The sequence below is a fragment of the Erpetoichthys calabaricus genome, chromosome 9 (genome assembly GCF_900747795.2).
Source record: "Erpetoichthys calabaricus chromosome 9, fErpCal1.3, whole genome shotgun sequence".
Classification (NCBI taxonomy): domain Eukaryota; kingdom Metazoa; phylum Chordata; class Cladistia; order Polypteriformes; family Polypteridae; genus Erpetoichthys; species Erpetoichthys calabaricus.
Window position 1 is genome coordinate 175,844,141 of NC_041402.2, and position 26,687 is coordinate 175,870,827.

Here is a 26,687-nt window from a genome sequence, read left to right on the forward strand (position 1 = left end):
GGCATTAAAGAGAGGTGATGATGATGAGGGTGCTTCACCTACTCACTTGAAGAAATGAAGGGTACTGGATGTGTGAGATTCAATGAACGATGATAAGGACCCTGCAGCCCCCCCAATACGCAACAAAGTGGTTTGCTGGAGGTATTAGATTTTAAAGTGGAGTGACGAGGATCCTGCAGCCCTTCAATATGCACATATCTGGACCCTGGAGGGATCAAGGGTCGAAAGTGGTTTTGTAAGGGGGCTGCGTCCCTGGTGGGCAGCAAAGTGGAATAAGTAGGGATTTTAGGTGTTGCCCATTTTTGAATCCAGACTTGAACTTTAGGAATGCCAGGACCTTCCAACCTAAGGAAAGACAACAAACTCGCTTTATTGAACAGAATATCAGGTTTTCACACAGTGACAAAGGTTTCTCTAATAACCGAGCAGCATTTATACATGACTAGATAATGATAAGCTAAGGGAGCTGACCATTAGGACACTGAAGGAATGGCTGCTGAAAATGCAGCTTTGCAGTCTTATGTGAATAATAAAGTAAAAATGTGTTACTTCAACCAGTAATGGCCATTAGAAGCACTAGTAAATTAAATAAAATTAATTTAATGTTACCTTGATTAAAAAGGTGTCAACATCTGTCGAAAACATGAAAAGTTTGGAGTGATTCCAAACTTTTCACCACTAGTTTATATATTGTGGAACAAAAGGACACAGGACTAAAATAAGCGTTGGGTTTCATAACAAAATCCCAATTTAATAGCAGCAAACCTAAAAAACTGAAAAAGGAATAAGAACACAAAGCTGTGCAGGAGGGATTCATTTGAGTTGCTTCTCTGGACATTCTGGCTCCATCAGATAAATTGTGAGGAATGAATGTCGACTGGCAGCACGGTGGCGCACTGCTGCCTCGCAGTTAGGAGACCTGGGTTCGCTTCCTGGGTCCTCCCTGCGTGGAGTTTGCATGTTCTCCCCGTGTCTGCGTGGGTTTCCTCCGGGCGCTCCAGTTTCCTCCCACAGTCCAAAGACATGCAGGTTAGGTGGATTGGCGATTCTAAATTGTCCCTAGTGTGTGCTTGGTGTTTGTGTGTGTCCTGCGATAGGTTGGCACCCTGCCCGGGATTGGTTCCTGCCTTGTGCTCTATGTTGGCTGGGATTGGCTCCAGCAGACCCCCGTGACCCTGTGTTTGGATTCAGCAGGTTGGAAAATGGATGGATGGATGAATGTCGACTTCAGGTCACACCATTTCTTATCTAGTGGGACGACTGCAGTTCTTGATGAACTCATTTTAAAATCACTGTCTTGATCCACTGGACTAATTCCCTTCATAATTTTAAACACTTCATTAATAATAATAATTCTTTACATTTATATAGCACTTTTCTCACTACTCAAAGTGCTCTCCACACAGGGAGGACCCGGGAAGCGAACCCACAATCTCCTTACTGCAAAGCAGCAGCACTACGACTGCGCCATCTGTGAGGATTCAGGTCTCCTCTTAATCTTCATTTACTTAAACAGTAAAGGCTCAGCTCTTTTCATCTTTCCTCATAACTCATCCCCTGTAGCCCCTCAATCAGCCCAGTCGCTCTTCTCTGGACCTTTTCTAGTGCTGCTATGTCCTTTTTGTAGCCTGGAGACCAAAACTGCCCCCAGTACTCCAGATGAGGCCTCACCAGTGTGTTATAAACCTTGAGCAGAACCTCCTGTGACTTGTACTCCACACATCAAGGCGTTATATAACCTAACATTCTGTTTGCCTCCTTAATGGGTTATGAACACTGTCTAGCAGTTGATAGTGATGAGTCCAGTATTTTCAAGGCATATTTTCATGAGATGGATTTTAACAACAGCATTCAAGATTTAAAAATTAAAGATCTGACATAGTTAATGATTGATAAATTGAGATCAAGTCACTTCTGCTGATGGATGTGATCTCCCATTAAGAGCTCCAGTAGTATATAAGTGGCATTTTGTAAAAAAAAAAAAAACTGCATCAGAACTTGACTTTTCAAGTCAGAGAGACACGGTGTCACATACTCGGTGTATAGTAAGTGTCAAATGGCAGTGACTGTTAAATATCCTGGCCATATATTTTACTTCATTAGTTGGCAGATCTGTTTTATAATAATTTACAATGTTTGGCACTGAGGACGGGGAGATCCCGAGACACGTCGGTCAGGGGGGCATGAAGGTGCTGAAACTTGGATGCCTTTAGATTGCAGTATGTAGGAGATTACGGCTTTCGTGGACATTTAAATTGTTAAGACTTTGTCTGACACCAAAAATTGTAATTATGGAAGCTGATAAGGTCAAGTTATAAATCAAATTTTATTTATCACATACAAATTATATATGCAGTGCAATGCTTAGTTGCTCAACTCCACTGATTGTGCTTTGAAGAAGAATTTTGTGAATTTCCCCTTGGGATTAATAAAGTATCTATCTATCTATCTATCTATCTATCTATCTATCTATCTATCTATCTATCTATCTATCTATCTATCTATCTATCTATCTATCTATCTATCTATCTATCTAATAAAAGGACAATAACAATAATACATGATTTTAGAAATAGCAATAATCATTAATAGAATTTTAAATATGTGGTCGTAGCAAATAATAACTAAATAAATAACTTAAGGTAAGGGAGTTAACAATAAAGTTATAGCAATAATAATCCATGAGAAGTTAGAAGTGGCAGAAATAAGAAGGTGAAGATGGGTGTGTGGAGTTATGAAGAAGGACCAAGTAATTATTGAGACCATCAGAGGTACAAAACCAATGGGAGAGACAGTTAAGAAAGTACAGGAATGTGGTATGGATATGTGATGAGGAGAGGCAATGGATATGTGGACAAGAGAGGGATGGGAATGGGTGATGAGAAAGCGAGGGAGGCCAAAGTGGAGCAGGATGGATAAAGTAAAAGAAGATTTGAAGGGTTAGGGTCTGACCAAGGAGGAGATGTAGCCCCGAGCTGTATGAAGAAGATTGATCAGGCCCACTGAAGTGGCAAACGATGAAGAGGAGGAAGCAGAATATATAAAGTGAAATGTCTGTCTGTCTATGTGTTCTCTATTCAATCCTACACCCTTTGACTGACCGGCACCAAATTGTGACTAGTGGCTCTCTAGGACCATACGGACAAGAATGATTACTTTGGAACCTAAAACTTTGACTATGGGGGGTCCCAATGTTTTTTGTTTTTTTTTAACTGGCTCAGACATCTGAACAGACCGCAGCCAAACTAGCAGACCAAATGACCAGAGCTTCTCATTTAACTTACCCGGACAACACCACATGCTGCTTCTATCTACTGTAATATAAAGAGGGGTATTGTGCGCTTTTTGTAGGGGGTTGTTGGGTGAGGTCTGATCAGGAGTGGAAGTGCAGAGCAACACAAGGGAGAATCAAAGGGTTGTTTTTTCACTCCTTCTTTTCCGGCTTTTGTTCATAATTTAAAGATTACGAACCGTCCACCTTGAACTAAGAGGATGAGTCAGACGTGACAGCCTTCAAGGTCACAATTCTGGAATTCAATCAGACCCAAAAACAACAAACCCTTGACTCACAAGAGCGGAGACTATTGATAGAGAGGCCGGGTGGATGATGGGTGGGACAGCTAGCATTAACAACAGGGTCACCATTTTAAAAACACATCCATTTTTGCTTTCTTTCCTTAACACGTTCTACAAACACACCCAGGGAATGCCGGATACTTCGGCCAAGATAATAATTTGGTAAATAATAAAGATTTGAAGCTTTGGAGATAAAATACTGTATAATGTTCTTTATGTCTGAAGGTTGATAAACTTAATGAAGGTTTTCTGTAATCAGTCTGCTGTTTCTTTGGTGTTCTGCCTAACAGTTGAGGACAACAGTGTTGACCAAGGAGACCTTTCAGAACACCCTACCCATCTTAGCTAGTTACCCAACCAAGTTCTGCTGCCACAAGTAATAAAAGAAGAAAGGAGACATTGAAATGCCAAGCAACATAAACACTTGAAGAACCTGCTGACGGCAATATAGAGGAACCCCTCGGGGTCAGAGGATCCACCCTGCTGGGTGACGTCATGAAGGTGTGCAAGGGCAGAGGAAAGGGTTAGCTGCATATTTTCTGATTGTCTGCACATTTTAGTACATAAAGGAAAATGTCAACGACCACAGAAAACCAGTTTCTCAAGCGACTTCATTCTGCTATTAGCTTTCAGATTTGACTCTTGGCCGGCGTTGTGGCTGTCAGTTGATTATGTCCTTTTGTTCTGCCTGCTAGCGTAGTGCTACTCTCTGTTCAATCTCCTCACCCAAATCCCTGTAAGATTATCTTCTTTGCTATTGGATGGATGTTGTGAAGGTCTCAAAAAGAACGAGTTTGCTTTGAAGAAGAAACCTCCTCACAGTCAGAGGCTGGTTGTTCACGTGAGCGCCTGGAGCTCTGCTTTGACTTGGCTAGCTAACGGCTCTGTCACGTTACACGATTTTTCCAGCAATTTTCAGTCACTGACTTCATTTACATAATCTTCACCAGTCGGAGGTGGTCGGAAGTGCACTCCTGTGATGGGCAGTCGTGTAGCCTGACATGCCCATTGATTCAGACCAACCAGTCTGAGACTCACCCCCAACAGAATCAAACAGGATTGATTTTGACCTAAATTATGAAGGGTGGGCTTGTGTGCGTACGAGAGCTGACAGCCAATGAGCACTCGGCCAGAAGTACACTGCAGCAAAGTTGGATAAGGAACGTGAGTGTTTTGGACCTGTCAGAAAGAAGAGCGGCTCATCTGTGTGATGCCTCATGTTCACATACCATAACATCCATCCATCCATTCTCCAACCCGCTGAATCCGAACATAGGGTCAAGGGGGTCTGCTGGAGCCAATCCCAGCCAACACAGGGCACAAGGCAGGAACCAATCCCGGGCAGGGTGCCAGCCCACCGCAGACGTACCATAACATATTGAATAAAATACAAAAGGCCAAGATAATGAAGTTGCCATAACTGAAAAGCTTTTGTACAGCACCATCTCTGTCAGGCAGCACGTTACTGGCCATAAGATGAATGGGGGGAGCATGGGGGGGCGGGGGATACTTTAGGTAAGTGAAGCTGTGCTGGAAAGTCATTGCAGAGTCATCTCATTTGCCATGCTGTGTGATTGCTAATCATGTAATCTGACATCCTCTTTCAACAATTTCAGCAATTACACTTGTCAGGTCTGACATCCCCTGCAACTAGAAGCCATGTGACATTTTGCTCCATGTTGGGGTCAGGACCTGAGCTGATGACCTGACTGCCCAGTGTGAAAAGATAACTAAATTAAAAACAAGCCATGTTTTAATGTAGCGCCTTTGTATGCTGAACACCATCTTGAGGGACATTACGAGTACAGAGCTAAGGTCGGATCCCTTGCATATATCTGATTTTTTGTAGGACCACACAGTCAGTCAGAAGAGACAACTAAACAAACGACTAGCACAGTGAACCAAATCCACCCTAATAAACAGGCAAGTGTCTGTGTGTATGTCCAGTTGCCGTTTCTCTGTCATTCCACAAAAATAGTGCCCCACAAACATTTGTAATAATAAAATGCATTGCTTTTTCCATTCCAACAGATGGCGAATCACAAACTTTGAACACAGTTTTGAGGAGTCTTATTCCAAATGACATATAACAGAGACTTACACATTACATGGTGTACTGCAAACATTAATGCTAAAGTCTATGGTGATGAATTCTGTTTCAACATATCTTAGATGGGTAATACAGCTAGTAACAGAAATAAAGATGCACATGACAAAGGGCATTTTTAAGGTGTTTAAATAACTATTAAAGCAGTGATTGTGCAGTCTTCCTGCAGATGACTTGCAAATAAACACTTCCCAAGAAAGCCGTGATGTTGCATTAACACTCTGTGTGTACGTGAGGAGCTGGCAGAGCTATATGCATGTACTAAGAGTAACTTTACGCTCCTTAATTTGGGCACATGGTTAGAGTGCCGCCTCAGTCACAATCCATGTGGAGTTTGTACCTTCTCCTACTATCCAGATGGCTTTTTCTTATGGTTCTCCAGTTTCCTCTCACACTCAAAGACTTGTGTGTCACATTTATCAGTGACGCTAAACTGGAAGGCTGGGTTCATGGATTCCTGCTGTTGGCATCAAATTCTGACCCTACCATCTGTGTGCCTCAGCAGAAACTGAGATTCCACAGACCAAGTTACGTTTTTCTACTCTTCAACTATCCAGTATTCGGTTGAGCCTGCGACCACTGCAGCCTCAGATGTTTTGTTCTTGGCTGATATGAGTGTTACCCAATGTGGTCTTCTGCTGTTGTAGCCCATCCACCCCAAACTTCAATGTGTTGTGCATTCTGAGAAGTTGTTTAGAGTGGTGATTGGAGTTACCGTAGCCTCTCTGTCATCCTGAACCAGTCTGGCCATTTGATCTCTCCCATTAATAAGGTTTTTCTGTCCTCAGAACTGCCACTCACTGGATATTTTCTGATTTTTGCACAGTTCTGAGTAAACTATAGAACACTTGGGGCGGAGCGGTGGCTCTGAGGGTAAGGATCTGTGCTGGTATCCAGAAGGTTGCCGGTTCGAATCCCCTGCCAAAAGAGATCCTACTCTGCTGGGCCCTTGAGCAAGGCCCTTAACCTGTAATTGCTCCAGGGGCGCTGTACAATTGCTGACCCTGTGCTCTGACCCCAAGGGGTATGCGAATACTAACAAATTACTAATACAAGAAATCGTATAAGGTGAAATAAAGAACAAAAAAAAATATATAGTAGCTCGTCTGGCACCAACAATCGTGATATATTTGAAATCACTTTCTGGTGTTTGATGTGAACGTTAACTGAAACTCCTGACCTGCATCTGCACTGCACTGCTGCCACATGATTGGCTGATTAGATAAATGCATGGATGAGCAGGTGGACAGGTGGTCTTAATCATGAGAACATCACTGTGAGTCCAGTTTTAAATGAAGCCTATCCTCCTTGACCAGTCTGACCTGGAAGTGGAGCTGGTGGAGGAGTGGAGGATTTTGTGAAAAGTGCATTGTGAAAAGGTATTAGGAAAAATAAGAAATCTTTTTGAGCCCAGGACTTTTGATAGTGTGGTTGTGGTCAGTTTGGGGTTTGCCCCCTATAATCCAAAATAGATATTACAGATTACAGCAACTACTCCAGTCCAAGCTCGCTGGTCACTTTATCTGCTTGCCTCCATTTTTGCAGATATGTGAAGTATAATATTGTTCAAGATGTTAGATGGTACCCATAATGAAAGGTGCTATATAGGACATATGTGCAACAGTAGGCCTGGTTAATGCAACATCTTCATCGGCTGAGTGTTAATGAGTGTGCATTCATCATGATATTCCATCCAGGGTGGGCTCCTACCTTACCTCTAATGCCGCTGGGCTAGGCTGTGGGAACCCCCATCTCCTTATGGAAGTAGCAAGTTCAGAAAGTGGATGGGCATGTGCATGGATGACTAATCAGATCATTTGCTTCACTCGGTTTGCCTTCTTTCCGAGTTCAAAGACACCTGTAGGCGTGAAGTGGGCTCGTCTGACAAACGCCCATCAGACGCAAATTCCAGCGCTTTCTCGCATGCAGTGTGTGTTGTTCAGTTCCTTCACTTTCAGGCTGATGACTTGTTTTGAACTTTCTTAGACAGAAGTGGCCAACTTTTAGTGACTGGCCTCTAAGCGACAACGACAATGCGCTGTCTGTTCTCAAGAAGTGTGCATTGTGTTTGGTTTCTGTGTCTTTTCAGCATCGGAGATTAACTGTGAGTGGTCATACAATTCTGAGATCCAAAATAAAAGAAAGGAAAGCAAAGCCAATCTGCGCTAACATGTTCAGAAAAAAGGAACTCACTCCGCTGGGGCCTTCTGAATGAAGAAACTGGAAAAAAGGAAGGCTAATTACTCAAACGGGTCATTGAAAGACATTAATTAACCGCTGAGAAAGACGGCGGTCCTACCAAAAGATGCAATCAGTGAGGCTCAACGCGACTGGCTTTACCAGACACCTGTAAGACCTCAAATCACAGTCCTGCCTTGTAAACGTGCCAATTTATAGGCATTAGGAGGTACAAAACTCTTCAGCCAGCAAGGCGCTATATAAGATCTTTTAAAGGATCTGAAAACTGTGTTCAAGTGTGACTCTTAACTTGGATAATTGGGTTAGATAAAGGATGAATGGTTGTCCTATTCCCATGTTCCTCAGTCTATGCTCTGAAAGTTGAAGCTTTGGTTTCAGCTTTTGTGAACTTATGAATTTATTTTAACTGCTTCAGCTTCAATATTAGTTTTATTGCCAATTTCTGATATAGTATGATAAAAAATGTTAATTTGCTGAAATTAATTTCCAAAAGAAATCCTTCCATCAATTTTCTAAACCTGCTGATCCAGGGCAGGGTTTAAAGGCAGCTGGAGCCTGTCCAGCCAGCATTGGGTGCAAGGCAGGAACAACCCCAGGAGAAGGAGCCCACCCATCACAGCGTAAACACACACACGGGCAAATAATTCATAAAAATGGCAGATGTTTTCCAATCAATGTCATTAGTGAATCAGAAACCCAGAAGTCTGGAGTGCTACTCCCATTGGGGGGCTTGTTAATAAATGAAGTGTTCCCCAAGGTCTTCTCCATCCATTATTGATCCAGATTAATCCAGTTCACAGTCACATGGGAGTGCCCATCCAGAGCAGGGCACGCTCAGACATTTGCAGCCAGTGCTGTGTCACCGATGAACCTGAAAGGCACAGCTTTGAAATGTGCGAGAAAAACTGAACTGCAAGGAGGAGAAATGAATTTCCTTCAGAGAGTTGAAGCTTTCATTCAGGCTTCAGTGGGAGAAAGGCAAGAGCCAATCTGGGGTGGGACGCCATTCCATCACAGGACACAGGCAAACGCGCATCCACACTGTCTTACAGCGGGCCAAGGCAATCTGACATTGTGCCTGTGGGCTAAGGTTGAGAAAATGAGCTGCACCAGAGGAGCCCCCCAAGATGGTGACAATATTCAGACTCCATTTAACGCCAGCTCACATTATGCGACTTTTCCAGAGATTTTCATGCAGTCGTACCCTTCATTTATGTAATCTTACAGAGTTGTGGGCAGTCGGTGGTGTGCTCACATGAAGCCGGTCACTTAATGTGACCCACCCAGTTATCCGCTCCAACTAGTCCACGACTCGCCCCTCTAACAGGTTTGATTCTGTCTTTAGTCGTAGAGATGGGCTCTGTGTGCCTGACAGCTGACAACCAATAAATGCTTCTTTGGAAGCATAGAATGCAAGAAGAATTAGAAATGCAGGTGATGTGGACCTCACAAACAAAAGAGAAGCTTGTCTGTCTGATTTATCATGTTTTACGTACCACAACAGAATGGAGAAAAGGGCCGAGATTACAACTGAACTCACCGTACCTGTTAACCCTTCGTACAGCACCGGCTCCGTCAGGCAGAACGCTGTTGGCTGTCACAAAAAGGAACGAGCACGACTGTTCTGGAAGGTCAGTTACTACATGTGACATGACCTGTGAATTTCAGTTCCTTAAATTAACAGGGTCTGCCGATGAGATCAGCAAATCCAACATTCCAAACACAAAGGGTCCCACATCTCCCTACCTTCCTTGACCAAGGCCCTTCTTGCCTAGAAAGAGTCCAGTTGGTTCCAAACCTCTTCCTTTTCCCAATTATTGAGACCCCTCAATAATCCCCTGCTCCAGGGAACAGTCCAAGCTTAGGTTTTATCTCCTTGCCCTGATCAATGTCTCACCACAGTTTGATCACGGAGAGCTAGAGAGACTTCCTTGGACTTCATGACTTGGTTTTTGTCCTGACATGTGATTTGTGGACCTTCTTTACATACACTAAGTCAGTGGTTCTCAATCTGTGGGGCGGGCCCCCCTAGGGGGGCATGAAGTAACAAAAAGGGGGGCGCAAAGATGTGAAAAAAAGAAAACAAGAATCAAAAATACGAAAAATACATCTATTGAAACCAAAACAAATTAACTTAAACTACATTCTGATACTAGAACAATAAATATAGAGTTAGATAAATGTAGATAAAAGTTAAGTAGGTATAAAAAAATATGCATCTATGATATATCATTAATTAAAAAAGAACAAATTGGTATTAGTGGGCTACTTTCAAAAAAACGTTAGGGGGGTGCGATTAAAACTTTTATGAAAACTCGGGTCGCAAATACTTAAAGGTTGAGAAACGCTGCAGTCAGTGCAGGATTTACGTATAAACTACACAAGCTATAGCTTAGGGCCCCCGCCTTCTTGGGGGCCCCCAAAACAAATAGTCTGAGTGAGCAATTGTCATATATACTTAAATATACTACAGCATTATTTGTCCCAATCAGGCCCGGCCTTAGGCATAGGTGAAGTAGGCGACCGCCTAGGGCCCCGCATCGACTCCTTGGTCTAATTTTCACGCATTTCACAGAGCTTCCGGGGGGCTCCTGGACCCCCCCTTTCACCTAGGGCCCCATAATACCTAAGACCGGGCCTGCAGTAAGTGTGTGTTGGTTTCTAAACCATGACCAATTCAGTTTGGTCAGTGGACTCCATTCATGTTCTGGACACATCTCAAGGAGAATTAAGAGCAAAGTCTGCACACCTAAGGGTTCTTCAATGGCACTGTATGGTTCTTTACTGGGCTGGGTGGTTCCTCATAGAACCATTTCTTGACAGAGCACCATTCCATTCTGGAACAGGTTCTTTGTGCTTTGAAAAACTTCGTAATATGTTTAATTAAAAAAATTAAAATTAAAAAATAAAAAATCAGCATCCATTGGTACTTCATAAATCTGCTACCTTCTAGTCACTTTTTTTTTTTTTTACTGTATGGAGCCGGTCTAAATAAATAAATGGTTCTTTCTGGAACCTTCATGCAGATGGGTCATTTGGGAATCATTTTTTGAGGAACAACTCTGACACAAGAATGTGAATTGCCACTGCAAAGGGTGTGAATATTTACACGAATGAGAGATTTCAGCTTTAATTTTTTATTTGCAAACTTTTCTGAAAGCCTGTTTGCATGGATTACTGAGTGTAGATGGCAAAAATGGCAAATGTATCAATTTGAAATGAAATCTCCAGCACAATAAAGTGTGCAGAAAGTGAAGGGGTCTCAGTACTTTCTGCATAAACTGTATATAATAATAGTTTCTCGTCTTAAAACTTTTTACCACATTCCCCACCGAAAAATGTATTTCTGAACAGGCAGTGTTAGCAACACGTTAACGCTGCCCACTAAGCACGTGCCCTCGAGGGTCTCGCCGTTCCCAGTGTTGCCGCGGGCACCGCGTCTTCTTCACATGCACGGTCCCTTTAAGAAAAGCACAGCGCTGCCTATCCGACTGTCGCCTGTAACTTGGGAAGTCGGAGCTGTGGGCTGTGATGTGTTTCTGAAGGAAGTGACGGGATTGAATTAAAAAGGAGAGAAACAAGAAAGATCGAAACTGAACGTGAGAGCGGCGGACCTGCGATACCACCGCGAGTTGCGCATCAGCTCCCGATCTGTCCGTGCCTCCGAGGAAGAAAAGTCCAACGTGGTGGTAGCCTCAATGCTTCGCCGGGACGAGCCTCCGGAGAGGCACAAAGAGTAAAAACTTTGGGGGGGTGCCGTGCGCGATACGACCTGTCTGAAAGCAGCGCCGTGCGCTCACACAGAGGTGGGATGGACGCGTGGGAGCCTCTTGTTCATGCCGTGAAGCGGAGCGGCCCGGCTGGTGGGAGACGGCCACGAAGTTAGGAGTCGCGCAGCCCCCTTTTGTGTCTCTACGGCTCGCTCTTTTTCACGCTCTCGCTCGCCCGCCCTCCCCCATAGGGTTTTTCCCCCCCACCAGCACTTTTTTCTTTTCTTTTTCTTTTCTTCTAATTTATTCCCGGAATGTCTACTGCCCGGACTCGACCCCCTTCAGTTCAGCTCGTTTACTTTTTGGCTGCGTTTTGCCTCCTGAATTGGGCTGCGAATTGTTCTGAACTGAGAGTGCGGGTCCGGTTGACCGATGGACAGGTCACCGAGGAGATACTGGAGGCGGACAGTGAGAAGGACTTTATCAGTCTGGAGTTCAAAGAAGGGGACGGCACCTTAATCACTTTCATCGCAGATTTTAAACAGGTAAGCGTTTAGAAGGGCCGGCGAGTCCAGGGGGGGTTTTTGGAGTCAACAAACTTTAGCAGCAGTTAATCAAACCGCCTCGTCAACAGGGGGGGGGGTCAGTCAGACTCTTTATTCGTCTGCCTTCTCGGAAGATGTGTGTCTACGGGGCATAAAGTCTTTAAAGTGCTCTGAGCTGTAGTGCTGTGTCGGACTTGAACTGCGCGTTTGTGGCTTTTTAAAACGTGCTTGTTACTCTAAAAGGTTTTTTTTTAAAGTGTCCATTAGTTGTTCAGTGTGTATGTTATATTCGAGTTAAATAAAAGACAACCGTTTATTAGGGAGAGAATTTCAAAGAATGAGAAGTTAAGTTAAATATGCATATATCTATGTGAATAGCTAACGAAGAAGAAGGTGTTAATGTATCGTAATGCTCACCCTCGTTTTTAAACCTTTTTTTTTGGCTATGCTTAATGTACTGTACCTGTCCTTGTCTCATTTCTTCTTTTTCATCCACATTTCTGTCCATTTTGTATCATCCAATGTTTGGGTGAGAGGAGAAGACACCTGCTCGACAGTAGCGACCGCAAGGAAGCGACTTTTCTTGGACATTCACGAGTATCGCCATTCCTAAAGACCTGTAAAACCTCTCTGGGTTAGTCTAAAAAATTATCAAAGTACAGTGACAACGGAGGTAATTACTCGTTTGTGAATACATCATCACATTCATCCCTGCGTTTTCTGACGGTCTTGATTCATACTTAAAAGTCCTCTCTTAAAAATGAATGTGCCAGAGTGGGACTTCAGAACGATGCCGAACGGGAACCACCTTTGGTTCCCAAAAGACCAAATCCTCATGAAGGTTGCGGACGGCACCTTTATTCATTTAGATCTCTGTGGTAACAGATTTGTGAAATACCAATGGGTCGTGTTGTAAAAGGATTTTCGCTGAACACAGACTAAGTTCGGGTCCTTCTAGGAATCCAACCATACATTAAAATTTTAATTTTTTTTTGTTTCTGCATATTAAGTTTTTTCAAAGCACAAAGAACCAACTTCATATAATGAACCCGTCCCAGAATGAAATGGCGCTACGAAGAACCACACAATCCAGGAAAGAACCATAAACTGCCATTAAAGAATCCGTATTTTAAGACTGCATCTCGGAGTACATTGTGGCGCACCATTAAAGAAATGTTGCCCTTTCATCCATCCACCTTCTTAACCCGCTTGTACCCGAGCAGGGTGACAGAGCAGCTGGAGCCCTCCCTGGCAGTGGCCGCATGGCAGTAACAACATAAGGCCATAAGTCTATCGCGTGGTGACGGGACAATTTGGCAGTTCCACTTTAGTGTAGGAGCAAACCATAAAAGGTAGATTTTTAGTAGTGTTTGTGCACACTTGAAGTTGTGTGTGTGAAGGGTTTGGGGGCGAAGGTGCCAAAGAGTAATGCCATATAGGGAAACCATTTCAAAGCTTAAAGAACTCTTCCCTGAATGAAAGTGCTCTTTATTAAGCAATGGATATACAAACCCAGTAAAGTGCCATTAAAGATCCAGGATTTGTAAGAGTGTGAACAGGGAGTAAAGGTGCAACCTCAAATGCATCCATCCATCCATCCATTTTCCAACCCGCTGAATCCGAACACAGGGTCACGGGGGTCTGCTGGAGCCAATCCCAGCCAACACAGGGCACAAGGCAGGAACCAATCCCGGTCAGGGTGCCAACCCACCGCAGGACACACACAAACAAACCCACACACCAAGCTCACACTAGGGACAATTTAGAATCGCCAATCCACCAAATCTGCATGTCTTTGGACTGTGGGAGGAAACCGGAGTGCCCGGAGGAAACCCACACAGACACGGGGAGAACATGCAAACTCCACGCAGGGAGGACCCGGGAAGCGAACCCGGGTCCCCAGGTCTCCCAACTGCGAGGCAGCAGCGCTACCCACTGCGCCACCGTGCCGCCCCCTCAAATGCATGCGTACGGATATTTCAGTCGAGCTCCGGCTCCAGTTTTTGAGAGGCGACAGTGCCAACTCCTGCGCCACCATGCCTCTCCACATATTCCAACAGAATTGGCACAAATAAAGGAAAGCGTGCTATTCACAATCCAAAAAAAAAAAAAAAACACATACTCGGAACACGGCACCCTGCTTCTTCTTCTTCTCTGCCAGTTAGAGTTTTGCAGAAATGGATTATTTTGCTTCGCAATATGCGCTTCCTAAACTAGTAAAGCAACCTGCTAGCGTCTCGCCGACGAGCCGAAGCGAAGCTTTGTTCCTGCTGTCTTTTCAAATTCCTTTCGCTTTTTTCAAGTGGTTGAGTTTTTAATGATTTTCATATAAAAGAAATGTAAGGAGTTCTAATGAATGAATTTTGAATACTCGCTTAACTCCTGACGCTATCTGTATTTGTCTAAAAGTCCCGACGCGGCGCCCGAGTCAGAGGTCGCTCTGCATGTCGTTAGACTTTGGCCGATGCGCACTGATTTTTTTTTTTTTCTTTTTCCAAACGATTGATTACTTTTTTTATGGTCAGCCTGCCATAAGAAGGAATTCATTAAGCAGATTGACTCTCCCGACAACCACTAAATTCCGAGTGGACTACACCTGGTCTGTGGTTTATTTATTTTTTTTAAATCGAAGTTGAATTTTCCTTGGAATAAGCACATATAGGAAGTCAATGATTAGCACTGATTGCAAATTGGCCCACACTCTTAAATGCTCGTTCCTTAATGTGGCTCCTAGTAGAGCAATTTCATTCTGTGAAGGGTTCTTTGCATATGAAGTTGGCCGTCTGAGCGTGTGGGCACAATGGGCACTGGGCTTGGGGCTCGTGATGTTTCTGACGCCCATGTATGTTTCTGTTTTGCTATCACAACAGGGGCCCCAGCGCACTACTTTTACTGGGACCTATGATGCTGTTAAGATGGCCCTTGTAAATGTTCGTAATATGTGGACAAAAAAGACATCTTTTAATATACAGTAGGTGACCTAGCTGGATTCTAATTTAGGGTGGTGGACTAGGAGTGGTGTGGAGTCCACCCTGACAGCACTGGGCACAAGGCATGAAACGGCACTTGGACAGATTGCCAACCACGCCCTCTTAAAAATAAAAGGTAGGGCGGGGATGTCAAACTCTCTGATACTGGAGGGCCGCAGCTCACTGTTAAAAATCCTGATTCTGTGATGGCTCTTTATTGAGTTGTGGGGTTCTTGATAAAAATACCAATTCATTCTGGGAAGGGTTTTGCGCATATGAAGTTGAGCTTTGGATTGGTTCCTCATGTGGTGTAAGAGCTAGCCTGGCCACAGACAGACATGACACCGCAATGTCCAAACACACGCACACGTTTATTTACACTATGTACAAACTGTTTACAATATTCACTCAGTCCTTGGTCCTTCGGGCCGCCTCCACTCCTGCCTTGCAAGCTTCGTCCTCTTCCACCCGACTCCGGCTCTCCAATTGGAGTGAGGCGGCCCCTTTTATAATGCCCCGGATGTGCTCCGGGTGCCTGATGATGAACTTCCGGCAGCACTCCCCAGTGTGGAGGAAGTGCTGCCCTTATACCTGGAAGCACTCCAGGCGTACACCATCCCTGGTCTGTCAGCACTTCCTGGTGTCCCGGACGTGCTGTCCCCCAGGGATCAAGGACCTTCCAGGTGCCCAGGGAAGAGAAGTGCCTCTCTCCCGGTCCCTCCTTCCTCAAGGTGTCCTGGCAGGGCAGGGTTCTTGGCCGTCTATCACAGTGGATAAAGTACAAATCTTTAATGTCCAGTAGACTACCTAGCAGGATACAACAGATCAAGAGGACCTGAACTGATCCTGTGTGATTGTATGCATTAAAGTGTCCTTTCAAAATCGGGAACCCAGCGGTGCTTCACAAATCAGTTATCGTCTATTCCTGGTTATTCAGATGAACGGGTTCTCACTGGAACCTTTGTGTGGATGGTGAGAGCCCAAAATGGTTCCTCCTATGGCATCACTGTAGAGGACCACTTTGTCATTTTTACTTTCAAGACACCAGTTTTGGGTTTTAATTCCAGGCACTGTCTTCAGTAGTGACCACATGTACTGATGTTCTCTCTCTTCATTTTCAATGATTGGCTTTTTAAGATTCAGAATGTTTCATTGCTTCGTTTCTTTCAATTGGAAGCAAAGAAAGCCAACAGGTGACGAGTTAACTCGGGAGGGCCACCATTTCCACTCTAATCAATTACTTTATTAGAAAACCAATAATTCTGTTAATGAAACAAAGTATTTAATTCAGCAGCTTCTAAGTGGCATCATTCCACCACGCCTGACTGTTCATGTTCTTTACTTTCAGAGCACCACTCAGATTATTTTGTTGACCATCCATCCATTGTCCAACCCGCTGAATCTGAACACAGGGTCACGGGGGTCTGCTGGAGCCAATCCCAGCCAACACAGGGCACAAGGCAGGAACCAATCCCGGGCAGGGTGCCAACCCACCGCAGGACACACACAAACACACCCACACACCAAGCACACACTAGGGCCAATTTAGAATCACCAGTCCACCTAACCTGCATGTCTTTGGACTGTGGGAGGAAACCGGAGCGCGCAGACACGGGGAGAACATGCAAACTCCACGCAGGGAGGACCCTGGAAGCGACCCCGGGTCTCCTAACTGCGAGGCAGCAGCGCTACCACTGCGCCACCATGCCGCCCTTTTGTTGACCAGGACAAGTCAATATACCAACTGCACTTCAGAAGCATGTTCAAGAGTGGCCAGATCTTGGATGGGAGACCATCTAGGAAAAGCTTGGGTTGGAGTTGATGTGGTGTGACCACTTAGCCTGTGGTCTGAGTGCAGTGACAGGGACATTGTGTGCTGTTAACAATGGTGCCATCCCTCAGATGAGATGGAAAACCGAGGTCCCTGAGGGTCATAAAAGATCCCTGGCCATCTTTCAAAAACAGTAAGGTGTCCCCTCAATGTCCTGGCTAAATGGCCTTCTCTGTTCTGGTCCCCTAATCATCCCATGTCCTAGATTGGCTAACTGTCTCCCTCTGCCCTTCACCACCTAATAGTTAACATGCAGTGTGTGGACTGGCACAAGAATGGCTGCCATCATGTCATCCAGGTGGGTGCCACACATAAGGTGCTTTGGGTAGGCTATTAATTAAATGTAATTAATGATTTAGTTACTATTTCTCAGCACTTTGCTTGTTTTATTTTTGATTATATTATTGTAACGTACTGTTTGAGCACAACAATGCAAATGAAGTTCATTTAGCTGATCACCTGATGTCTCACTTTACATCTCATTTCTGTTTGGTCGCTGGTTAAGAAATCAACAATCAATTAGAATTCTGAAAATTAAAGCACAGTTCAAATTACATGAAAGCAAAAAAACAAAACCAAACCTGCAGCCTGTGCGTCCCTCCAGGGTTAGAGTTTGATACCCCTGCCATCTTTGATTTTCCCAAAGGGTCCTCCACATTAAGGTTCCAGAAGGAACTTTTATTTAAATCTTTAACAGGCTCCATAAATAATAGATTATGACAGATTTGTAAAGTAACGATGGCTTCATGATTTTAAAATGACTCGCCGCATGCAATCACAGAGGCTAAGTTTTGCTCTTTATCTGTCGTGTCCTGTTCAGGAGTCTACTAGACATTGTCATAGAAGACAAGGGTTGACTGACACCCAACCTGGCCAGGAAGCCATGATAACTAAGGATATGGATGGATGGGCATCCCAACCAGGCTGGTTAGTGGTACCTTTCTTGGTTAGGAGGCCATCATGACAGAAGGACAGATGTTTTGTTTTGTGGCAGATGAAATTTAATGTTAGTAAATATAAAGAATTGCACATTGAAAGTAAAAATGTGAGGTCTGAATACACAATGGGCGGTTGGAAAATCGAGAGTCCACCTTATGAGAAGGATTTAGGAGTCATAGTGGACTTATCACTATCGACTTCCAGACAGTGTTCAGATGCCATTAAGAAGGGAAACAGAATGTCAGGTTATATAGCGCCTTGATGTGTGGAGTACAAGTCACAGGAGGTTCTGCTGAACTTTATAACACACTGGTGAGGCCTCATCTGGAGTACTGGGTGCAGTTTTGGTCTCCAGGCTACAAAAAGGACATAGCAGCACTAGAAAAGGTCCAGAGAAGAGCGACTGGGCTGATTGAGGGGGTACAGGGGATGAGTTATGAGGAAAGATAAAAAGAGCTGAGCCTTTACAGTTTAAGCAAAAGAAGATTAAGAAGTGTCACGATTGAAGTGTTTAAAATTATGAAGTGACTTAGTGGAGTGGATCGAGACAGTTATTTTAAAATGAGCTCATCAAGAACATGGGGACACAGTTGGAAACTTGTTAAGGGTAAATTTCGCACAAACATTAGGAAGTTTTTCTTTACACAAAGAATGATAGACACTTGGAATAAGCTACCAAGTAGTGTGGGAAACAATAAGACTTTAGGGACTTTCAAAACTCGACTTGATATTTTTTGGAAGAAATAAGTGGACAGGACTGGCGAGCTTTGTTGGGCTGAATAGCCTGTTCTCGTTTACATTGTTCTAATGTTCTAAAGGACAGAGGGTGACTTCCTCCCAAGGCTTTGTGTTCCCCCAGTACACCGGGTGTCAGTCGCCTCCTGGTCCATTTGGACACCTGCAGGGCTGCATGGCAGTTGTAGTTTTGCTGAGCAGCCCTGTTGGGGTTCCCAGGAGCCACTAGGGGGTGCTGCTAGGAGCAGACTCCCCTGATACCAGACCTGGAAGTACTTTTGGGGGTTGGTAAATCCTGTTGCACAGAAGTACTCTGGGGTTCGTATTGAAATGCAGCTGCATTGCCCCATCCAGTAGTCAGAACTGGAAGGAGGTGGATAAGGAAAGGAGCAAAATAGATAGATAGATACTTTATTAATCCCAAGGGGAAATTCACATACTCCAGCAGCAGCATATTGATAAAAAACAATATTAAAGAGTGATAAAAATGCAGGTATAACAGACAATAACTTTGTATTATGTTAATGTTTACACACACACCCCCGACTCCCCAGGATGACTCAACTTAAAGGCAGGTTTCACTTAACATCATACAATTAGATAGATACTTTATTAATCCCAAGGGAAAATTCACATAATTCAGCAGCAGCATACTGATAAAGAACAATATTAAAGAGTGATAACAATGCAGGTATACAGACAGACAATAACTTTATATAATGTTAACATTTACCCCCCCCCCCCCCCCCCCCCAGTGGAATTGAAGAGTCGCATAGTGTGGTGCAGGAACGATCTCCTCAGTCTGTCAGTGGAGCAGGACGGTGACAGCAGTCTGTCGCTGAAGCTGCTCCTCTGTCTGGAGATGATCCTGTTCAGTGGATGCAGTGGATTCTCCATGACTGACAGGAGTCTGCTCAGCGCCCGTCGCTCTGCCACAGATGTCAAGCTGTCCAGCTCTGTACCACCAATAGAGCCTGCCTTCCTCTCCAGTTTGTCCAGGCGTGAGGCGTCCCTCTTCTTTATGCTACCTCCCCAGCACACCACCGCATAGAAGAGGGCGCTCGCCACAACCGTCTGATAGAACATCTGCAGCATCTTATTGCAGATGTTGAAGGACGCCAGCCTTCTTAGGAAGTATAGCCGGCTCTGTCCTCTCTTGCACAGAGCATCAGTATTGGCAGTCCAATTTATCATCCAAAATGGAGTTGTGACTAATTTATTAGGTGATCAAAAAAAAAAAAAACACCCTGCAAAAGGCTTTCTGTTTGAATAAAAAGTTCTTTCCTTGAACCCGTGACTGTGTGGTTTGGTTGCTTCTGGGTGTTTGCGTTGTGGATGCGCCCCCTACAGGTCACAACATTAAAATATTACTCTTTTATCCAGATATTAGGGACTTTTTCAAAGCCCAAAGCAATAACTTCATATGCAAAGATTCCTTCCCAGAATTAAACGGTGTCTTTGACCAGGAAGATTTCTAAGGGGAAAGCTCACAATGAAGTGCCATCTTAGAGATCAAGAGAGCCAGGGTGCTGAGCCAGTCCTGGCAGCAGTCACACAGGCCACGTTCAGATCTTCTTCATGTTTAATTATGAAGTGCATTTGAGAACATTATGAAGCACCAATGCCGACCAGGACGCCCACTCCATTGCTTCACCGCCGAGGCGCCCTTCCGAGTAAATGAGGGTTTGGCAGAGCTTGACTAACACGTAAAATTCCCGGTAGCGATATGATGAATGAATGAAAATAAAGCTGACAAACGGCATAGAAGCGCATTTCTGCCCTTTCCCAATCGTTTGAATTGTTCCAGCATGAGAACAAAACGCGCAAGCTAAACCGAGAAGAGAAGTGTTATTACAATGGATTGCAGTCTGTCAGCCACACACATGCGTCATTTTCCCGCAGCGGTTTGGCCTTTATTCAGAATTCCAAACTTTCCGACAGAGAAAAGAAAATGAACACCCTAAAAATACGAGTTCTTTAGTGGGAAACGTGGTTCCTAAGAACAATGGCTTGAGAAAGAACCATTTCATAGTGGGACGGGGTCTTCACATTGTATGAAGAATGATTCATAGTGCTTTGAGAACTTTCTAATACATAGAAACAAATCCTAAAATCTTTAATGTATGGTAGGCTACAGCAGAACACCAGATTAAGAAAACACGGACTCTTAAAATCACCAGACACTGGTATTTCACAAACCTGTTATTCTTGATCATTCATGAAATCTATTACGGATCTGCTGTAAATGATTCTTATTCCTGGATCCAAAAATGGTTCCCCTATGGCATCGCTCTGTAAGAAACACTCTGGCACCTTTTTTTTTTAGCGTGAAAAAGCGACAGTGATCATAAAGTAATTGTCAGGACGGTTCATTTGTTTGTCTGAATGGTTTGGAAGGTAACTCGAGTGGCGAGTCATTATTAAAGAGAGACCCAAACGTCTCCGATGCGCCCCTTCCCTTGTAATCTTCCGATATATTTCTTTTTTAAGTGTCCTTCTATACACGGATTTGTGCGTCCTGCCCGGGATTGGTTTTGCTTTGTGTGAGACAATCGGCGTGTTGCGAAAACTAATACATTGACAAAATGACGAAAGTTTGTTGGGTACAAAGGTATTTGGTAGAAGTCCAAAATGGAAAGAACTTATCAAAGTTCAGCTTGCACTGGCACTGCGAGCGCCTGAACGAGGAATGAGAGCGCAGCAGTTTTCTGAATTCCAGCAGGAGCGGGGGATTAGCAGCGGCATTGTCTTCAAATTCCCAGTGCACGCGCGTAAAACCCCGTTAAAAAGCCATTGTGGTCAGGGCTGTCGAAACAAGGCCAGAGCGTGAAATGATTTTGCAATCAGTCGCCTTGAAGCAAATGATGCTGTCTGGTCTGATGCTGTTGCTGCTTTATGGGGTTTATTTAATGGTGGGGAGATTGTACCACCAAAACAAACTGGTTTACAGTCTTGTATGTGGCATGGTGTGTGCTTGAGTTGAAAGATATTCTCTTCGAGCACCTCAGACTAGCAGAACCTGTTACTTCGCAATTGACAACAGACTGTGACAGCTAATGGATGCAGAATGTTATCGGTGTGAGCTCGAATAGAAGGGATCTGGAATTGTTTAAAGTATTGCCGGCGTCCATGGTGATTAATATTTTATGGAAATGGGGAGCGCACCGGCCATTTCATATTTAACATCCTTTTTGCTGCTGCCAGAAATGTGTCAAAATACCTTTTTTTTGTTTCACCCCTATGTTAATTCTTTCCCTTTTTATACAGAGAATTCCTTCACGAATGAATTCCTGCCGAACAAAACGCTGCGGCGCAGTGCTTCACGTAATCTTTTGAAATTGAAAATAGAATTCCTACAAATTCAGCGAGGCGGCGGCTGCTGCTGTTTGCCCGCTCCGCTTCATCGCTTTATCAGATTGGGGAGAGCGGCCGATTATGTTAAATCGCTGAATTTGGGCGCGGGCGTTGAGAAGCGAGTTGTTTTTTTCTTCCATATGCAAATAATTGGAATGCAGGAATGGTGACAATACAGGGAAAACTTTGTATTTCGTTGTTTCCCGACACCCGTCGATAGTGCGGGGAATATCCAATTTCTTGTGCCAGCGAAACGATTCGAAACCAAAATACAGTAATCCTGCCTGTGTGTGACCAGATGGATCGTTTCCAAAGGGGAAGGTCTTTAAACTTCATGTGGGCGTGGCTTTGGTAAAGTCCGTTAAATCTCACCTTATGAGACCTTGAGCCTGAAACGAAACAATCACTACTGGGCGTGACGCCCCGCCTTCTACGCGTTTGGAAAAGGCCACGCCCCGTTTATCCAGCGTCTGCACTGTAGCACAAGCGTAGAAAAATTTGGGAGGTAAATATAATAACTAATAATACGCTTTAACTGCCGTCATTCCATTTTTTGTACCCTTAATGTTTTGTGTGTACATTCTTTAAAGTACTGGTTCCAAAACGGCACTTTACTGATTAGTGGAGTTCCTTGTAGATGTAGAGGAACTGACTGCATCACTGATCTTAAGCTATGGATGGAGAATAACATTCTCAAACTTAATGCCAATAAAACTGAAGTGTTACTGGTAGGTCAAAAATCCCAACTTTCTAAGGCATCCAATTTCTCTATTTCTGTTGATGGTACACTTGTCAAGCCTGCTCCTGTTGTCAGAAATCTTGGTGTCTGATTCATCACTTAACTTTGAGCTACACATTATGTCTCTTTCCAAAATTTCATTCTATCATCTCCGTAACATAACCCACCTCTGTCCATTTCTGTCCTTTAATGATGCTCAAACTCTGGTTCATTGTTTCGTAATGTCTCGTATTGATTGTAATTCCGTCTTCATTGGCCTCCCTGCAAAATCTATTCAGAAGCTACAGTACATGAAGAACTTCGCAGCCAGAGTCCTCACCCACACAAAGCATTTTGCCCACATCTCCCCTGTTGTCTCCCAGCTTCACTGGTTACGGGTTCCATCAAGGATTAAATTCAAGATACTGCTTCTCACCTTCAAAGCCCTCCATAACCTTGCCCCCCCTCTACCCCACTTCACCCCTTACACTCCTTGTCGCTCTCTCAGGTCCTCGAGCAGTAATCTCCTTATTGTCCCACACACCAGACTCTCCACCCTGGGCAGGCAGCTCCTTCAGTGTTATGGACCCACAACTCTGGAACTCTCTTCCTCAGTCTCTCCGAGATTGCTCCTCTCTCTGCACCTTTAAATCTCAACTGAAAAGTTTCCTTTTCTACAAACTTTTGTCTTCTGTGTAATTTTTTTTCAAATTTACTCTGTATGTAAAGTGGCCTTGGGTTTGAGAAAGGTGCTTTATAAATGTAACTTCTTATTATTGTAGATCCATTCCTTGATAAAGAACCATTTAATTCTGAGAAGGGAATACTGACTGATCAAGAAAATCTGAACTTAGCCTTTGTGACTGTCTGCAGTAAGAGTCCTTTAAATTCATGAAGTCTCGGTGTTTCACAAATCTGTTATCTATACATGATTAGTTTTGGAGCATGCTGTAGATCTACTTAAGTAAAGGCTCTTTCTGGAACCTTCATGGGGATGGTTATTTTTGGGAACCAAAAATGATGTCCCTTTGGCATCACACGGAAGGACCACTCTAGCACCTGTAGGGTTTGCAACAGCCATGGACACAAAACAGAAGCATCCCTGTTATGCATGTCATGCCATCATACGCCTTACTTGCACCATCATCGATTCGTCAACCCATTATCGTGTCCAATTCATGTACTCGCGTTCATGCCAGTTTTATCCATTTCAGCAATGCAAGGTCCATAGTTTACCACTGGGTTCATCATGGGGCACAAATGCACTGTATTGATCTGCCATTTTTTTAAAAAAAGAAAAGACCTTTATTTGGCACAGGGTTTGGGAAATTTTGGATTCCAACAGCAGAAGTCGCAAGTCTGAATGCTACGCCACATTTTAGTTCACTCGCTTTCGCTGTATTGTTCTATCAGTTTGCTTACTGAACTCGTTTGTCCATTGCAGGGGCGCAGAGCACCAAGCCAGTCCTGGCAGTAAATAGGACAAAGGTAGGAGCCATCCCAGTTTGGAGGACATATACAGAGAAGCAGTGCTGGGGTGGGAATATTCTTTCTTTGATCCAGCAACATATTCTTTCAAAACATTTGAGGAGAACCACAAGGACTTGAGTACACTCTTAAAAATCCAGACTCTTTAATATTTCTTTTTATTGGGTAGTTTTGTTCCTTATTGAATCATTTTAATTCTTGGAAGGGATCTTTCCATATCAAAATGGCTCCTTTGGGATTTAGGAAGCTCCCTTATAAGGGGACAAAACAAAAATCTGTAATGTGTGTTAGGCTAGCAGGATGCAGCAGATGAAGAACACCTGAATGTAGCCTGTGTGACTGTGTGCACCCATCCATGGCTATTTATGGAACTTGTTGTGCATTAAAATAAACAAAAAATCTTTCTGGAACCTTCATGAGGATGGCACCCCTATAACATCCATGTGGACACCTTTACTTTTAAGAGTGTAAGACGTGGAAATGCCCACCAAGTGACAATTCAGTTGGTGCAGAAGCACAGTGGTGTTACTAGGATGACATCCTGGGGTGGGCATTTGGTACCCAAGGAGAGCGACTGAATGTCAAAGTAACGTCCATCCATCCATTTTCCAACCCGCTGAATCCGAACACATGGTCACAGGGGTCTGCTGGAGCCAATCCCAGCCAACACAGGGCACAAGGCAGGAACCAATCCCGGACAGGGTGCCAACCCATCGCAGGACACACACAAACACACCCACACACCAAGCACACATTAGGGCCAATGTAGAATCGCCAATCCACCTAACCTGCATGTCTTTGGACTGTGGGAGGAAACCGGAGCGCCCGGAGGAAACCCACGCAGACACAGGGAGAACATGCAAACTCCACGCAGGGAGGACTCGGGAAGCAAACCCGGGTCTCCTAACTGCGAGGCAGCAGCGCCACCCTCAAAGTAACATGAAACTTTATTTTTTTTATTTATTAGTATTTTTTTTTAATTTAAAACTGACTTTTTTTTTTATTATTATTATTAATTGGGTGGGCATTGCCCACGTGTCACCCATGCATTGTGAGGCATCCTGACTGTCCACTGCACAGTAGATTCACACCGCTTGCAAACTGGTGATGGGTCAGTCTATGTCTGGGCTGTAAGCGGTTCTTCAGAGTGATGCCATAGAGGAACCAAAGAGAGAACCATCCACATGAAGGTTCCAAAAGCACCTTTTATTTATTTTTATCCTGAACAGGTTCTATAAATACCCATAAACAGATGATAATTAAATAACATTGGCTTCCTGATATGAAAAGATCTCCTGCTGCATACAGTCACACAGACGAAGTTCAGGTTGTCTTGATCTGTCACATTGTGTTAGGTAGCCTTCAAGACCTTCCAGGTTTCTGTTCTGTCCACATTTTAGTTACCTTTCCAAAGCCCACATAACCAATTTCAAAAGCGAGGACCCCTGCTCAGTATGAAGTGGTTCATTGTCGAGGAGTGGTTGCTGTGAGGAACCACATGACACGGTAAGGTGCCATTAAAGATCTGTCATTTTTAAGAGAGCCCAGAATCGCACCATGGTGCTGTGGAACAGGGTGATGTCTGTCTACTTTGTACTTTGCCAAACTCATCCAGAAGACGCTGTGACTGATTGGGATGTTGCAGCATGGGGCTGTTCGCAGGATTTTCCTCATCGTATCCTTCTCTTTCCCATGACTGAACAGATCCTGCTAGAGCAGTTCATAAGCCTTCCAAAGTGTAGTGTGGTGTTATAACTTGACACCCGGATAGGCGAGCAGGTGGCATTTCATTCACTCCTCTGCTCCACACTTGGATTTGACCGATTCCGAGACCGGATATCATGTTATGCTTTAATCTGTTATCTGGCATTCTCGTTAAGTCTTTTTCCACCAATCCTTCAACACTCATAGTGGCTTCTTAATGTCGGAGATGTGGCGCGGACTAACTGGGCTGCACTTGGCGAGGCTGTTGGTTTCATACTTCACTTGTGCCCATTTTGAGAGATGTCCAGGTTTTGACAATCGACCTCCTTGGCAATTTCGAGATTTCTTTGTGTCATTTGGCGGATGCCTTTATAAACGATGGGTGTATGAAGACGAGACAAATGTGATGGAACAAACTGTACAAATAAGCAGTAAACCTTGTGCATTAGTCAATAACTGATGTGTGGAGTTGCACGGTGGCTGTGTAGGTGGTTTGTTCATTCTTTAGTGGGGGGACCCCCATGCCCCCCCCCCTCCTTCTACCATTACAAAGACTTGAGTGTTTGCTTACCTGACAACCTCAGGACACAGGCGCACATAAGCCATCATATGATGCGCTGACTGCCAGTCCAGAGTTTGTTGCCATCTTGCTTTCTTATATCGTCTTGGACATGACCTCCCTGTCCTGGACTAGCAGGTCGTGAAATGCACGATTGGTTATGTTAGATAAAATGTTTAAGTCTTACTAACACAGTACATAAGCACAAGAGATGCCCTGAGTGAAAGAAATAATGAAAGACAACTGATAAACA

At 44.1% G+C, this 26,687-nt stretch overlaps 1 protein-coding gene across 1 annotated transcript in view; it reads left to right on the forward strand.

The window, feature by feature from the left end:
• Nucleotides 1-11,360: 11,360 nt before the first annotated feature.
• Nucleotides 11,361-26,687, forward strand: part of LOC114656839 (out at first protein homolog) — a 53,497-nt gene continuing 38,170 nt past the window's right edge. The window contains exon 1 of the mRNA XM_051932146.1: nt 11,361-12,137. Coding sequence (XP_051788106.1) covers nt 11,907-12,137 — 231 coding nt within the window. The 5' untranslated portion in view covers nt 11,361-11,906. The remainder of the gene's footprint in view (nt 12,138-26,687) is intronic.